Here is a 15,652-nt window from a genome sequence, read left to right as displayed (position 1 = left end):
CATAGAAACATTACAACCTAGCATCCCCAGTCTTTGCCCTCGTCCAGCTGCCTCATCCCCAGCACCGCAGCCTCCCCCTGCTGCCCAGGCACGCCATTTCCAAGGGCAGGGAGAGGCAGTCTCCTAAAGCCCATCTTTTCTGTGACTCTCTAGGTGATGTGTAGCCCCCTCCGCCTTTCACCCAACAACTTCCTATCCCTGTCCTGCTGCAGGTCCAGAATCTGGGACCTACTTTGTTTGTTATTTATGACCTTGTTTAAAGGAAATAAATATCTCCCAATCTTTAAAAAAAAAAATAAAAAAAAAATAAAACAACTGTTGTCTTTTCTTTTTAAATGCCCAGGAATGGCTGTACTTTGCTTGTAACTGTTTTTGCTAGGCATTCATGACCAAGCTCTTCTAATCAATTGTTAAGAATCAGCTGAGTTCCTTCAGGGGGTTACTCTTGGAACTTGAGAGCAGCCAATTAGCTCTCTTAGTACCATCAGCCAGGATGGGTCAGTGTCTCCTTGCCAATGTGGTTTCCCTTAGGAACATCAAGGATGTCTCTCTTCTCTAATGACCCTCTTCTTTTGCAGCATGTGCACTGGTCCACCTTCTGTTCTCCAGGTTCTCATGGATCCCCTTGATCTGGAGGTCGTGTGTCCCAGAGTTGCAAAGGCTTTAGAGAAATCCCCTTATTCTCTGAATTTAAGCTGACTCAGGGCCAGAGGCAAATATTGGCTATTTTTTTCTTGATCCTTTTACTTCCAAACTTTAATCTCTAAGCTTTTGTTTTAAACACCTAGTAAGTCAGGTTCACCAATATTAAAGTCGGTGTACTGGATTTTAACTTTAATGTCTATAACTTTACAGTCATTTACCCCTTTGGGGTCAGTATTAGAACTGGAAGTTAGCTTTATATCCTGTCTATAGATGATGGCTTACTATCTCAAATTAGCTCAGGTTGTTATATTGAACAGTTGTACTTCTGTAAGGCACTAACAGACAACAGTGAAAGTTTATAAGGAAAATACAAAATGAAATTAACGAGTAAAATCAATTTGAGTTTGTATAATAACTATGTATTAAGTTACAGGCTAACTTAGGCTTGATACTATCTATAATATTGCAGTTCTTTTAAATTTTTTTTTAATAATTGAAATGGACAGAGAATGCCTTTATTTTATTTGTATATGGTGCTAAGGATTGAACCCAGTTCCTCCACATGCTAGGCAAGCGTTCTGCCACTGAGTGACAGCCCTAGCCAAGAAGCTCTGTCTTAATCATAAACATTTAGTACCAGCTGTATAGATGGAGGTGAAAAAGCATGCGGGATTGATGAACTGCTTCTTTTCATCTTGTGATATGTTGAACCATCCCTGCTCACTGAACAACTTCTTGTTTTAATTGGTGATGAAAATCTGCAAAGCTGAGCTTAATATCTCTAACTAGAGAAGTAGATGTCTCAAAGTAGGCTTTTATGTGAAGCTTTAATTTATTACACTGTTACTTGAGCACATGGTACAATAGTTTGGTGACTACACTTTATGACTTGGTAATAATCAGCTCTAAAAATGTGATTTGTTTGTATATACATTTGACAAACATTAATTGTACTAGTGTGGATCTACTATGGAGTATAATTTTGTTTTTGGATTTTGGTGAGAATACCACTAATGAATTTTTTTCATGTTTATCTAGAAAAGTACATTACATGAAGTATTAACCCAGTGAAATCTTTATTTAGAAATGCCATCATTTCTTTCACTTTCAATAATTGTCCTTAAATACAAAAAAAGAAATGTAATTTTTATAATATTAAACCTTATTTAGTTATATATTATATTTCTTGTTTATTTTGAGATCCCAATAATCTTTATGATAAAAATTTATCTTTTGAACATAACTTCAAATGAGCTTAAGTCTAGCCTACTTTGAAATTATCTTAACGTGAAGTAAGGTGAGAGGCAGAATCATAACTCTGGTGAGGTGGGGCTCTTGGCATATTTTAGGTAAAGTGTTTTATTTCTGAAGCTTATCTTTGCCTCTTTCTCAAATGTCATTTTATAAGGTTTATATATATTGTTTCCTAAGTATATGTTAGATAACACAATACAACATTACATTTGAAACATGAATCAAAAGCTAAAAGAGCTTTTAACCCCATTTTGTGGGAAAGTAGCATAATGTTTTTATGTTTCACAATGTTAACCTTTAAACAGATCAGGCTCTCATTATCTTTTAAAAATACATTTAAATTTTTATCCCAGTGTAAAAGATAACATAAATTTTTGAATATATCTTATTGATATCAGGTCCATTTATAGAACATTAAATGATACAAAGAAGTCCTCAGTTAAATATCCTATTTTCATTAGTCAAAAATTACCACTATGGACAGCTTTAGTTTGGAGAATATCAGCTTGATTAAATGCTCTTTTAAACCTCATACTTTAAAGACTTGTATACCTGGAAGATATGAATACATTTATTATACCAAAGTGTCAATATTAGCAACCACAATTATATTGTTGTTTTATATTAACCAAGTTTAGCTTTTATCGAAATTTCTAAACTCTGTAATATAGCATGATACTTTAAAATAACAGTTGTTGTTTAACTAGAGTTGTATAAACCCTAATTCCTTTAAAATCATGTTCTAACATAGATAAAACTTTGGTTTATACCAGTATATTAATATTTGACCTTAGGAAAAAGTCTTGAATAGCTTTAATTGATTATGCTAATTATATATATATGAATAATTTAGTTACACACAAACTTTGAAATTTACCCTTCACAAACTTTCTGTAGCTTACTTAGACATTCTACTTTACCACACAAGGCTTTCTTATCTAGAAACATTTCTTTTTCCCTCTACTTTCTATATTAAAATATATTTCTATACCTAGAACCTTCTTATTTCTCTTTCTTAACTGTTAACCACCTTTTTTTTTCATTCTGAAACAATTGTCATTAAATTTCTGAATTTAGACGAATTATTTCATTTTAATAAAGATGAAATACTCTGTGCTATTTATAGTATTTTAATTAAAGCACAGTTACTTTTGGACCCTTTTTATACCTGTTATAACTCTGAGTAGCCTTGTTTTCATTGAAGACACAGACAAAGCAATCCTAAATCTTTTTTCTATTTATCAGTTTGTGACAACACACATAGTGTTTTGATATATTATCCTGTGGAATTCAAGAAGTCAAAGAGCACTTGATTTTATATTTAGCATTAGCACTTTAACTTTGTAAGTTGATCAGTTAGATATAACAAACATATTCATGAAGATTAATCCCATTGATGCCTAATCTACTTATTTTTAACACTAAAAACCAAGGTATCAGACAGGTGTAGTGTACAGCATTATTCGTCTTTTCATTGTTGAAGAAAAATCCTAGAAACAGTGGATATTACATTCTAGACATTTTGTAGAAATTAACACTTCCATTAATTGTCTGACCACCTAGAAATACTTGTGAGTTAGTAATTCTAAAGACACCTTTATCTTATCTGTTTAATTGATTTAAATTGAACATTTAAAATTATTTATGTATTTGCAGCCATTTTTCATTTAAATTTTAATTTATGAGCAATCATTTATTTATATACCAATTTTGATACCATGTACATGATATATGAACATAAGCACATGTAGACATAAAGCATATGTATGCACAATACACAGGTGTGCATACATACACAAACACTAAACAAAGACCTGGTAGCTTTTGGTAGGTAGATTTCTGCTGCAATATTACAGATGTTTATGAAAGCCTCTATTAGATTAAGAGCTAACCCTTGAAAAATTTGGCCTCTGAACAAAAACAGTGTAAAAACCTCTATAATTAGATAAAAAAAATTGGTCAGAAAAATATATTCATTTAGGCATGCAGTATCAAATGTGAATTCATCTTAAAACCATTAGCTCAAAAATATAGAATTTAAAAAACAAGTGTCCTAGGAAAAAAAATAACACGGCTGTAATTAGTAAAGGAGCATGCAGAACATCTTTATCAAATCAGAGGTTACTTTTGGCTCAGATTAGAGTGAGTTCAGATATTGAAAGTATAAGAGAGAGCTCTGAAATACTTAGGTAAAGATTCTCAAGGTATAGAAAACAGTGGTTTGAATTTAAGAGGGGCACATTTTCCCCCCACCCTCTGGTCCTAATCCTGTAAGCTGGGTAGGCCTCTGCAATTTACATTTCAGGGAAATCCTTGGTGAGGTCTGGCAGAAGCCAAAGGAATTTGTAGTTTGAGCTACAACTAGGGCATTTTAACCATTTTTATTCCCCTGGTAGTCAGGCCAGGTCTTTTTTTTGTTTGTTTTTAGTTTTTTCTGGTACTGGGGATTTACACTCACTCAACCACCAAGCCACATACCTAGCCTTTTTATTATGTATCTTGAGACAGAGTCTCACTGAGTTGCTTAGTGCCTCATTGTTTTTGAGGCTGGTTTTGAACTCAGCAATCCTCCTGCTTCAGCCTCCCAAGCCACTGGGATTATAGGTGTGTATCATTGGGCCTGGCTTCATGCCAGATTTGAATGAGGTCTTTTAGTCAGATTTGAACAGGGGGATGATGTTTAGCAACGTTGGATTGAGAGGTGTCTCTGGGATTGATTGTGGGGTCAATCCCAGAAAGTAAGGAATAATTAGAAGGCTTAAGGAGTGCAGTGATCAGGTCTGGGCTGGAATGTTGAAAAAATAAGATGATGGAGACTTTTAATTTGGAGACTCCCATAATAGGGGTATTTGCTTTGGTATAAAGGCAGAGGAGTTTGGGCCCCTATTCCATTAATTTAGTGTACAGGGCTTGGGAAGCTGATTGTACCAAGGGGAGGGTGGATGTCTTTCCTTGGGGACAGTCCTTCTTCCAGTGTCTCCCTTGGCTGTAGTTAGGACAGAGCTTGGCGGGGGGAGGGGAACCTTGGGTTAGGGCAGGTTTTGCCCTGTGTCCTGTCTGCCCACATTGGAAGCAGACCCCAGGAGGTGTATTAGAGGGTCTGGTTGGGCCATGAGCATCTCAGGGCTTTTTTAGGATTATGGATGGCTGAGGCCAGAGTTGATATTGAGCTTTGAGATACTTTTCTTTCTCCTTCTATGTCTCTTCTTTCTGATTGTTAAAGACTTGGGAAGAAACATCTAAAAGTTGCTGTTGAGGAGTTTTGGGCCTGTTTTCTAACTAAATTTTTTATGGATATCAGGTGCAGATCCTTCGACAAATTGGATATGGACAAAGAGAGTATCTGCAGGAGTATTGAGGTATAGGGTGGTGTATTTGCTAATAGCCTCAGTAGTAGGATTTTCAGAAAAATGAGCCTAATCTCTCCTCTGTTTGGTACATATTTGTCATAGAAAAGGGAACATGAACTTGGTCCATCCTTTCAGCTCCTGCCACCTCCTGAAGAGAGAACATGTGTTTCATTGGAAGAGTTTTAGATTGGGTAAAGGGAGGTGATGGCAAGAGGGGAAGGGGAAGCGTGGATTTGGTGTTTGGGGAGGTAGGATAAGGGAGCAGAGGGAAGGTGTTCCCCTGCTATTTTTGGGGCAGTGAATAAAGAAGAGAGTTGTGAGTCAGTGAGGAAATTGTCCAAGTCTTGGAGAATTTTTGGGTCAAAGGTCCCAATTTGAGATTTTTAATGAGACAACCTAGAGGGGAATCCTGTGGATGGATATTCCTACCTTTGAATTAGGCTTTCTGATTTACGTTGCAGCCAGATATGGTACTCAACCTAATAAGGTGTTTACTTTTGAGGTCAGATTAATGAGATAACCTAGGGGGTTAGTCCCATGGGATAGACTGTTTAACCCCCATGTTGGAGAGGTTTAACTGGTAGTAATAGAGATCAAGGTATTCCTGATGTCTCTCTTTCATCACTCAAAGAGTTCCACTGGAGAAAGAGAAGGTGTCCCCTTCTACAATCAATGGTGGAGGATTCTCAGGGTCTAGATGAACCAAAAGGAAAAGTTCTCAGGCAGGATGGAGGAACCCCCAGGGTTCAGATGGTCCAACAGGCTAGGGTCTTTGTTAGGGCAACCCTTCGAGAGACTTGAAGGGTGTCTTACATCTCTGAAGAATGAGATGGCTCATGTTGCATGCAGGAAAAAAATGGCAAAAACTTGCCACCTTTCCAGACATCTCATGGAAGGGGAGGAGGAACAGTCAGTCTGGGGATTCAGCTTTACCTGCATGGCTGAGGGCTTCTCCAACCTCAGAGAACCATAGGAATGCTTGGTGATAAACACACACTTTCCCGGTCTCATTAGCCATTTAAATAACTGTTTGCAAAGAGGTAAAGGAGGTGGAGAAAGGGAGGTTTATTGGAATGGAGAGGGGTAAAAAGGATCCAAATAAACCTCCCATTTCCAGGTTTTGATACCATTATGAAAACAAAAAATAACCGAAACGTGTTGGCTGTACTTCTGTTCTTTTTTCTTTTTTTTTTTGAATTTTATTTTAGTATTTATTTTTTAGTTGTAGCTGAACACAATACCTTTATTTTATTTATTTATGTGGTGCTGAGGATCGAACCCAGGGCCTCACAGGTGCTAGGCAAGCGTTTACCACTAAGCCACAATCCCAGCCCGTACTTCTGTTCCTGCATGTTGTCTACTTTTTCCATCAAAGTTTTTAGCATATTAATTGTAATTTTTAAAGATTCTTGGTCTAATGATTCCAATATTCCTGTCATGACTGACACTGGTTTTGATGCTTTTTCAGTCTCTTTAAACTATATTTTTTTGCCTTTTAGTGTGCCTTATAATTTTTCCTTGAAAAGTAGATGTGATATACTGGGAAATGGAGCTTCTATAAATGGGCCTATAATAAAGTGATGGTAAGATGTGGAGATATGGAGAAGTGTTGTATAGTCTTATTATTAGGTTTTAATCTTTTAGTGAGTCTGTATCCCTGGACTGTTAACTTTCCTGGTATCTTGAATTTTTTCAACTTAGTTTGGGATAGGATGGTTAGAGGAATCGGAGTTGAGTATTTTCATTCTCAAGGAACGTGAGACTGTGACAAAATTCCAGTACATTAGGCTCTGGTAAAATACCCGTCTGAGGGCAAATCTTGTTAGGAACAGAATGTTCTGGTATATTTCAAAACAGTTACATTTACCCTCCCATTGCCAGAATCATGAAGTGATTTTTCTCTGATGTTCTCTGTGAGGTCTTTTTTAAACCTTCTGTAGTCAAAAAACTCATCAGTGTATTGGGGCCCTCCAATTCCTGGGTCCCCTAGGACTTTTTTTTTTTTTTTTTTTTTTTTTTAAACTCTCTGAGGCATCTGCACTGAACCTTGGGTAATGTTTTCAGTTACAGTTTCAGATTTTCCTATTCCAGTTCCTGGTTTCTACTGTTTCTACTAGTAGGTTTCTGTGTTTTGGTTAGTTGTGATTCTGTGTCTGCCTTTCTCTATCATTCTGGGGACAACGTTTTACTGTGTTATCATTTCTCTGATGAGTTTTCTGTTTTTTTTTTTATTTTTTTAGGACATAATAACAATTTAAGAGTTTCACACAGCCAGACTAGTGAGCAGAAATCAATTTCTTTTAAATAGGCATTGTAATTACTAGATCATGATCTTTGTGTTTTTCACTTTTAATTTTATGCTTTTTATTGGTGGATCTGTGGAAAGCTCAAGGTGTTTCCCAAATATCTCTAACTTGAACAGACTAGTATAGGCCTTTCTCTAGGGCACTTTTTTTTTTTTTTTTTTAAACTCACAGGCTACCAACATTTTGGTGGTTCAACTGGATCCCAGGGCTCTTATCAAGCTTTCTCCCTTTGGCAAGATCAGCGCTCTTATTCTAGCATTCTTCCTGAATGAAGAATTTTGTATTTAGTAGAGTCATATGCTAATTCTGCTAATTATGTTGAATTCAGGGAATGCAAACATTAATACTCTTATTAGGGTTTGGTCATGCCCTCTGCATTGTTTGTTTTTGCTTTTGTTTAAAGTTGTAGTGAACACAATACCTTTATTTATTTTATTTTTATGTGGTGCTAAGGATTGAACCCAGTGCCTCACACGTGTGAGGCAAGCGCACTACCACTGAGCTACAAATACAACCCCTGCCCAACCCCAGTATTTTTCTGTGGGTCTTGTATAGATGAGATTTGAAGAATATCGGCAAAATTGGGAAATACATTGGGTCTAATGATTGACTTTACGTTGTCTGGATAGTCTGGAACTTAAAGTATTTATTTATGGATGAGGTTATGGTAATTAGTACAGATGGGATTTGCCTGTTTTGTCTGGTGATGTTGTCTAAAATAGAACATTATAGTTTCTGCAGTGAGATAAAATGACATTTAAACTCAATAGTAACGAGTCATAATACCTTGTCTCCTGAGTTATTCTTCAATTACTAGCAAGAACTCATGTGCTGATAATGTCTGTTGTGGTCAATCATTTTCTTTGTATGGTTACCCACATGACCCTTACCTCTATGAAAAGTCATTTCCTAGCTGGGCGCAGTGGTGCACACCGGCTCAGGAGGCTTAGATAGGAGGATTACGAGTTCAAAGCCAACCTCAGCAACGGCAAGGCACTAAGCAACTCAGTGAGACCCTGTCTCTAAATAAAATACAAAATAGGGCTGTGAATGTGGCTCAGTGGTTGAGTGCCCCTGAGTTCAATCCCTGGTATCAAAAAAAAAAAAAAAAAAAGAAAAGAAAAAACAAAAAAAAAAGTCATTTCTTAGTGGATAAAGCCACCAAAACCATTTTCAAGTGTCTGTATACCATGAAATTATCTTAAGATAATTATCTCATTCTCATTCTCGCTCAGTTGTAATGGGATGTATATTCTTAACCTGAGGTTCTATCAACTTGTGCAAAACGTGATGCCTAAATTTCCACCCAAAACCTTAATCACTCCTTATATAAAAAAATTCTGTTGTTTTCTTTCTTAGTGTTTCTTGCTGGTACACTAAATGTTTGTCAAGGGGTCTGCCCTTTACTATGTAGGATCTAATTGAATTGAGAAATATGACAGAGAAATAGTAATAGATGAAAATATACCAACTTTATTACTCAGAAGCTTTTAAGGTGAAGAATGTTGCTTAGCACTAGAGCTAAATGGGCTTGTTAAATTTGACTCGGGAGTTTGGCCAACTGACTTAGTAATTGTCTAGGCCAAACCACCACAGTGGCCCCAATTAGAAAAGTAAAGATGATATTCCCTATGGGAAGTATGTTCCTAAGAGGAAGAATTATAGTGATGAGCATAATGTCTCTTCTTTATTAAATACAAACTAATCAGTAGAGAGACTAGGAATTAGACTAATTGAACTTCCTCTAGGAGCAGAAAATATTTTCTCCTAGTAGGTTTGTCTGCAATTTTATAATTAACATACTTTGGCTAGGTAGGTGATTTATTGCCATGGAAGACAAAAATTTGGCTCTCTTATATATCCTTCTATTATCCTCTCATCCTTCCAACATAATTCAACTATAGTTTTTGTTAAATTAAGTATTCTTGGGCTGGGGATGTGGCTCAAGCAATAGCGTGCTCGCCTGGCATGCGTGCCACCCGGGTTCGATCCTCAGCACCACATACAAACAAAGATGTTGTGTTTGCCAAGAACTAAAAAAAAAAAAAAATAAATAAATATTAAAAATTCTCTCTCTCTTACTAAAAAAAAGTATTCTATATTCACATTTTACAATTGTGTATCTACCTTTTTTTTTCTTGTAGTATTTTGTTTTCCTTGGAATTAATAAACCTTTTCCCCCCAACTTTAGTTAATTTTTATATTCTTGATGGAGCTTAAAGTTTTCTCCGCTTGTTGATACTTAATCAAATTTACTTCTTTAAAGCAGACTTGTCTGAGATAGCAGGTTTTTAGTCTTGGCTTCTTATATGTAAGTGCTGTTGCATTAGTGTTCATCTTAGCATCTTAGCATCCTTAAGGTTTTTTTCATCTAGTTATTGGATTAGAACTCCTATTATCCAAATGTCATGTCAACTTTTGCTGTGATCTCATGTTTTGTTAAAAGCATAGACATTGCGTCATGACAAAAAGTATACGGGAGATGAATCTTTTGAGAACTTATGTCAGTAAATATCTCTAATTCAGCCTTCAGGCTTAATTCATGGTCTGAATCATGAGTACAGAATTCTATATTAGAAAGAATTTTCCTTCAAGATTTGGTGGCATTGCTTTTTTGCTTACTTTTAGTGTTGTTGGGAAGTTTGATGTATTTTTTTTTTTAGCCAAATTCTTTCTGTGAAATCTGTTTTTCTCTGAAAGGCTCTAGAATCTAGAATTATAAAATCTTAGGATTTAAGTTGTTATTTCTTTATCTGTGGTAGAGATGTGGAGGAACTTTCAATCTGGATGTTCATACTCTTTCATTCTGGAAATTTTAATTTAGAATTATTTCTTTAAATTCCTCCATTTTTACTATTATGAATATACACACAGTCCCTGCATTTTCAGCAATGTATTTCTGTTCTCAGCTATATATGCACACCCTAGTTAAAAACCTTATTTTACTCCCTGCAGAGAACTCTAGTATTTTTTCATTGTAGAATGATGGTGGTGATCTGATGGTTTATTACTTAATCATACTTTTAAGAATCCTGGTATTTTAAATTTCCAGTTTCACTCTCACTGTCAGAAATATGTGAATCTGTTGAAAATTCCATAATACTTGGGTTGTAGCTCAGTGGTAAAGTACTTGCCTGGCACATATGAGGCACTGGGTTCGATCCTCAACACTATATGTAAATAAATAAAATAAAGATATTGTGTCTATGTGCAACTTTAAAAAAATAGTTCCATAGTGTATTTGATTTTCTGCTTTTCCTAGTACAGGCTTTGGATTCAGCTTTCTCTAGTTTGCTTCATATACCATTGTACATTTGTTCTATAAATATGTGTGCTTCTTTTAATGAATTAAATAAGAGCCAAGATAGCTCATCTAATAATGAACATGATAAATAATAATGAAGAAAAATGATTTTTCTTGGTATCTGCAATAGCAGTGTTATATGAAATTATCTTTAATTTCTGTTGTTTACAAATTCACAAGTGCAGCTAAATAACTGTCTTTTAAAAAATTTTATTTTTTATTTTTGTGGTACTAGGGATTGAACCCAGGGATACTTTACCATTGAGCTCCCCACTCAGATTCTCTGTTTATTTTGATGCTGGCCTTGAATTTGTGATCTTCCTGCCTCAGCCTCCTGAGTTACTGGAGTTATAGACATGTGCCACTGTGCCCATCTGTTTGCTGTTTTGCTTATATTAGGTGAAGGAAAAGATAAAGTCAGTGGATAGTATGAAATAGAATATGTATTGTCCACTTTTTTGGAAAACCGAATTCTATCCATGGGCCCAGTTTAGAACTCCTCAATTAACTAGGAAATAGTGGTATATAAGTCCACAATCATGGTTTCCTGTATTTGTCCCTTTAAAAAAAATTAGTTGTAGATGGACACACAATACCTTTATTTTATTTATGTATGTGGTGTTGAGGATCAAACCCAGTGCCTCACATATGCGGGACAAGAGCTCTACCACTGAGCCACAACCCCAGCTCATATTTGTCCCTTTTAAAGAGGCTTCTTGGGCTGGGGTTCTAGCTCAGTGTTTGAGCACTTACTTGGCATACAAGTTTCATCTCCATCACTGGGGAAGAAAAAAATTAAAGAGGCTTCTTTATATGCACAACCCTGATCAACATTTTCATACATTCAACAAATATTAAGTATTGAGTTAGTGTAATACATTTGAAACTAGAGATATATTATTTAACCCAAGCCATCCTGTTGTCATGGAGTTTACATATCTAAAGGAATATATAACTGGATAGAGTATAGCCTAATGTAGATAACATCATTTGTATGTCTTACCACCCTTAGAAAAATAACTTGCATATCCTTCTAATATCATTACTTGAAATAGAACTTTAAAATGAGTGTTTAAAAAATTAGAGAAGATTCATAGGCAGAAAGGGAAAAAATCCCCAGTCACTAATAAAAAATAACCCTGGTTAACACATTGTGTACATTTTAGTTTCTTTTCTTATGTATGTGTGCATGAGCATGTAAATATACATTTGAATTGTTTATAGCATGCATTAGGCCCTCCCTGGGCTCTATCCCTGGCACTACAAAACAAAAACAAAACATTTCTTTGTAAAATTGGATTATGTTCTAAAATCTCATATATAAAATCAATCAAAAGCTTATTCCAGTTTTTTTTTTTTTTTAAGAGAGAGAGAGAGAATTTTTATTTATTTTTTTTTTAGTTTTCGGCGGATACAACATCTTTGTATGTGGTGCTGAGAATTGAATCCGGGCCGCACGCATGCCTGGCAACCGTACTACCGCTTGAGCCACATCCCCAGCCCTTATTCCAGTTTTAATTGCTGTTTAATATTCAACTTTACAGAAACATCATAATTTTATACCTTTATGTTGCTCCCTACTAATAAGACTCAGAAGAAATAAAGATGTGAATTTCAGCTGTTAAGGAATCTAGGTACCTTGTTGGACATGTAGTGTGAAGTAGTTGAAGTAGGGAACGAGGTTAAAAGGTAAAATCTTTTACAATTTTTTTTACACCTGTTGAAAGTTATCAATTGGTTGCATTCTTGTTTTAAAAGTAATTTATAAATAATCCTTTAATTATAGTGTGATTATATTCAAATATTATGTGAAAGTCCCACTAGAAATATGTTATCCTCTTTATTTTATGAGCATTTACCCAAATTTCTTTGTTTACAGCTGGGGTCAAAATGTAGAGAACTCAAAGATATTCATTTTGGCCAGTGTTACAAGATCTCAGATGAAGGCATGATCGTCATAGCTAAGGGCTGTCTGAAACTACAAAGAATATACATGCAGGAAAACAAATTAGTAAGTACCTGTTTTCAATTTTGTTTCTAACATTTGAATTCTTTAAACTTCATTTATAATTTTTTATATGTATTTTCTTTTGGTAATTGAGAGGCAAATAATTAAAAGCAAAATCCTCCCAAACTGATAATTTTTATAAATTGGTCATTTAACTTATTAGATGTGTCTTAACATGATGTGTCTTTTCTAAATTCTGAGAGTGAAGTAACTCAGGTAAATTGGAATATATAAAATTTATCGGCCAAACATGCCTGTGGTTGTGGTTCCTTTTGATTCCCCTAGGAATCATAATAACTCTAGAGAGTTGAGATTTTTTTTTAATCCCTAGAAAAGTGTACATTTGTGAAATAGAACTTTTTACTTACTATGGTGAAAATGGGATTCAGTAAATTGATAATTGCATAAATTTTATATTTTAAGAACATACACATATAGTCACATACATTTAATGTATTTATTTAAAGTCATTTGATTTTATTTTATTAAGACATAATTCATTTATTCCAAGATTTACCGTTTTACAATATATAATTCATTGTTTTTTTTAAATTTACAAAATTGTGTAGTCATCACTAACTAATTGTAGAACATTTTCATTATCTTTAAAAGAACACGGTGCCCATTAGTACCTTCCTCTAGTGCAGGCAACTGCTAATCTACTTTGTTTTTATAAATTTGCCTAGACATTTCATATAAATAGAATCACACAATATGTGGTCTTCTGTATCTGGCTTATTTTACATGGATATTTTCAACATTTACTCATGCAGCCTGTATCATAGCTTCTTTCTTTTTTTATGTCCAAATAACATTCCAAACCATTTAATTTTAATTTAGTAGGTATATTGTACAAATTAACAGAAAAAAATTGTCACCTGGGAGGTACTTAGGAGTTCTCAACATTGAAAAATAGTCTAATGAAAAAAAAAAAAGAAAAGAAAAAAATAGTCTAATGGAAAATGTTTGCAGGTTAAACTGAAATAGCAAATCTATAAAATCTTTAAAAAAAATTGCATCTCAAAAATATAGAGGTCTTTTTCTTGTCCCTTTGAGTCAGTTTATAAAACTGATATTTAATAAATAGATCTCATATATAAACTTAAATTTGAAAGGTTTCTTGAAGCATTAGCACTTCAGTGGGATAATACTATTATTAAAGATTTTAGAAAACTTGAAACATTTATAAACTGAAAGTAAATGCTTTTTTTCTTCTATATAGAATATTTTTTTCCCTGGCAATATGTAGTAAAAATACTTCACAGCTGGGTGTGGTGGTGCACACCTGTAATCCCAGTGGCTTGGGAGGCTGAGGCAGGAGGATTATGAGTTCAAAGCCAGCCTTAGCAAAAGCAAGATGCTAAGCAACTTGGTGAGACCCTGTCTTTAAATAAAATACTAAATAGGGCTGGGGATGTGGCTCAGTGTCGGAGTTCAGTCCCGGGTACAAAAAAAAAAAGTAAAAAAATTCATGCTCCTTCTTACATTTAATATAAATGTAATCATTTGAGGCAGTATGACTCGTAAGGAGAATTAAGTCTTATGGGTCAGAGACTAAATTTTGAACTTTTGATTATTTATCCACCTGTATCATGACCCTGGGAGAATTACTTAAGGTCTTTAAACCTTATTTGTAACTGGTGCTGTGATATTTGTCTTTTGATGAGTTGTAGTTTTGAGAATTAAATGATATCTCCAAATTCCTTTGTATAAACTCTGAACCATGTAATATTAAACATATAGTAGTTTTTATAATACCATAATTAAAATTACTAAACTGTTCATTTCTACTTTATACTCAAGAGAAATTAAAGAATAGTAATCCCAACTTAAGTAATAGGATATTTATTGATTTTGACTAATATTTGTTTTTTTTGTTATTTAAACACAGTAATATCTTTATTTGTGTTGTAAGAAACCTTTTTTAAAAGTATAACTTTAATTATTTATTTCTTTTATGTGGTACTGAGGATCAAACTTGGTGTCCCACATGTGCTAGGCAAGCGCTGTACTCCTGAGTGACAACCCAAGCTCTGAAAGAAACTTTTAGCCAATGGTTCTTAACGAACGCAGCTGTTTATGTGTATGTTTAAAGGTTCTACTTTATTTTCACATTTATTTTCCCCTGATATTATGGTGCATTAAAAAGATGATGTATGGTTAAATCCTAAAGAAATCATTTCTAGATTTAGTTTTATTCATTAAACATTTTTATTGGAAATTTGAAGTAATTTTGAAAAATCCTAAGGAAAGGTAAATTCAATAAAAATTTTTCCCATTTTAGATTCTTAGGGAAGTTTAGAATAAATTAAATTCTATTAATAACTAGTTATTGATAACTAAACCCTTATAGGAGCTTTACTCTTTATTTTTAAAATTTATGAAATAAAGAGAAATATTTGGGCTGTGGTTGTGGCTCAGCGGTAGAGTTCTCGCCTAACACGCGTGACGCACTGGGTTCGATCCTCAGCACCACATAAAAATAAATAAAGTTTATAAAAATAAATAAAATAAAGTTTTTAGTTGTGTCCCACTACAACTAAAAACATAATTTAAAAAAAGAAATATTTAAATTACTTGCAAAGCTACAATTTAAAGTAGTTTGGCAGTTTTCATTTTGATAAGTATTATTTATCATTTAAGAATATTTTATACTAGCAAGTAATTGAGGTACTTACAAAAAACACTGTGTCTGAAAGGATACCATTAGAACCTGACCTGTGCTTTAACAAATATTCATAATTAGCCAAATTGTTTTGCTAATTCTCTTAGTAAATTGAATCTA

General features: G+C 34.2%; 1 protein-coding gene across 1 annotated transcript in view; it reads left to right on the top strand.

Annotated features, from left to right (window-relative positions):
• Fbxl17 (F-box and leucine rich repeat protein 17) overlaps nt 1-15,652 on the top strand; it is a 516,653-nt gene that overhangs the window by 44,958 nt on the left and 456,043 nt on the right. Inside the window, exon 4 of the mRNA XM_026391318.2 lies at nt 12,739-12,870. Coding sequence (XP_026247103.1) covers nt 12,739-12,870 — 132 coding nt within the window. The remainder of the gene's footprint in view (nt 1-12,738; nt 12,871-15,652) is intronic.

The sequence above is a fragment of the Urocitellus parryii genome, chromosome 1, assembly GCF_045843805.1.
Source record: "Urocitellus parryii isolate mUroPar1 chromosome 1, mUroPar1.hap1, whole genome shotgun sequence".
Lineage (NCBI taxonomy): Eukaryota > Metazoa > Chordata > Mammalia > Rodentia > Sciuridae > Urocitellus > Urocitellus parryii.
Note: the sequence above shows the minus strand (reverse complement) of the source record. Positions and strands in the feature narration are given on the sequence as shown.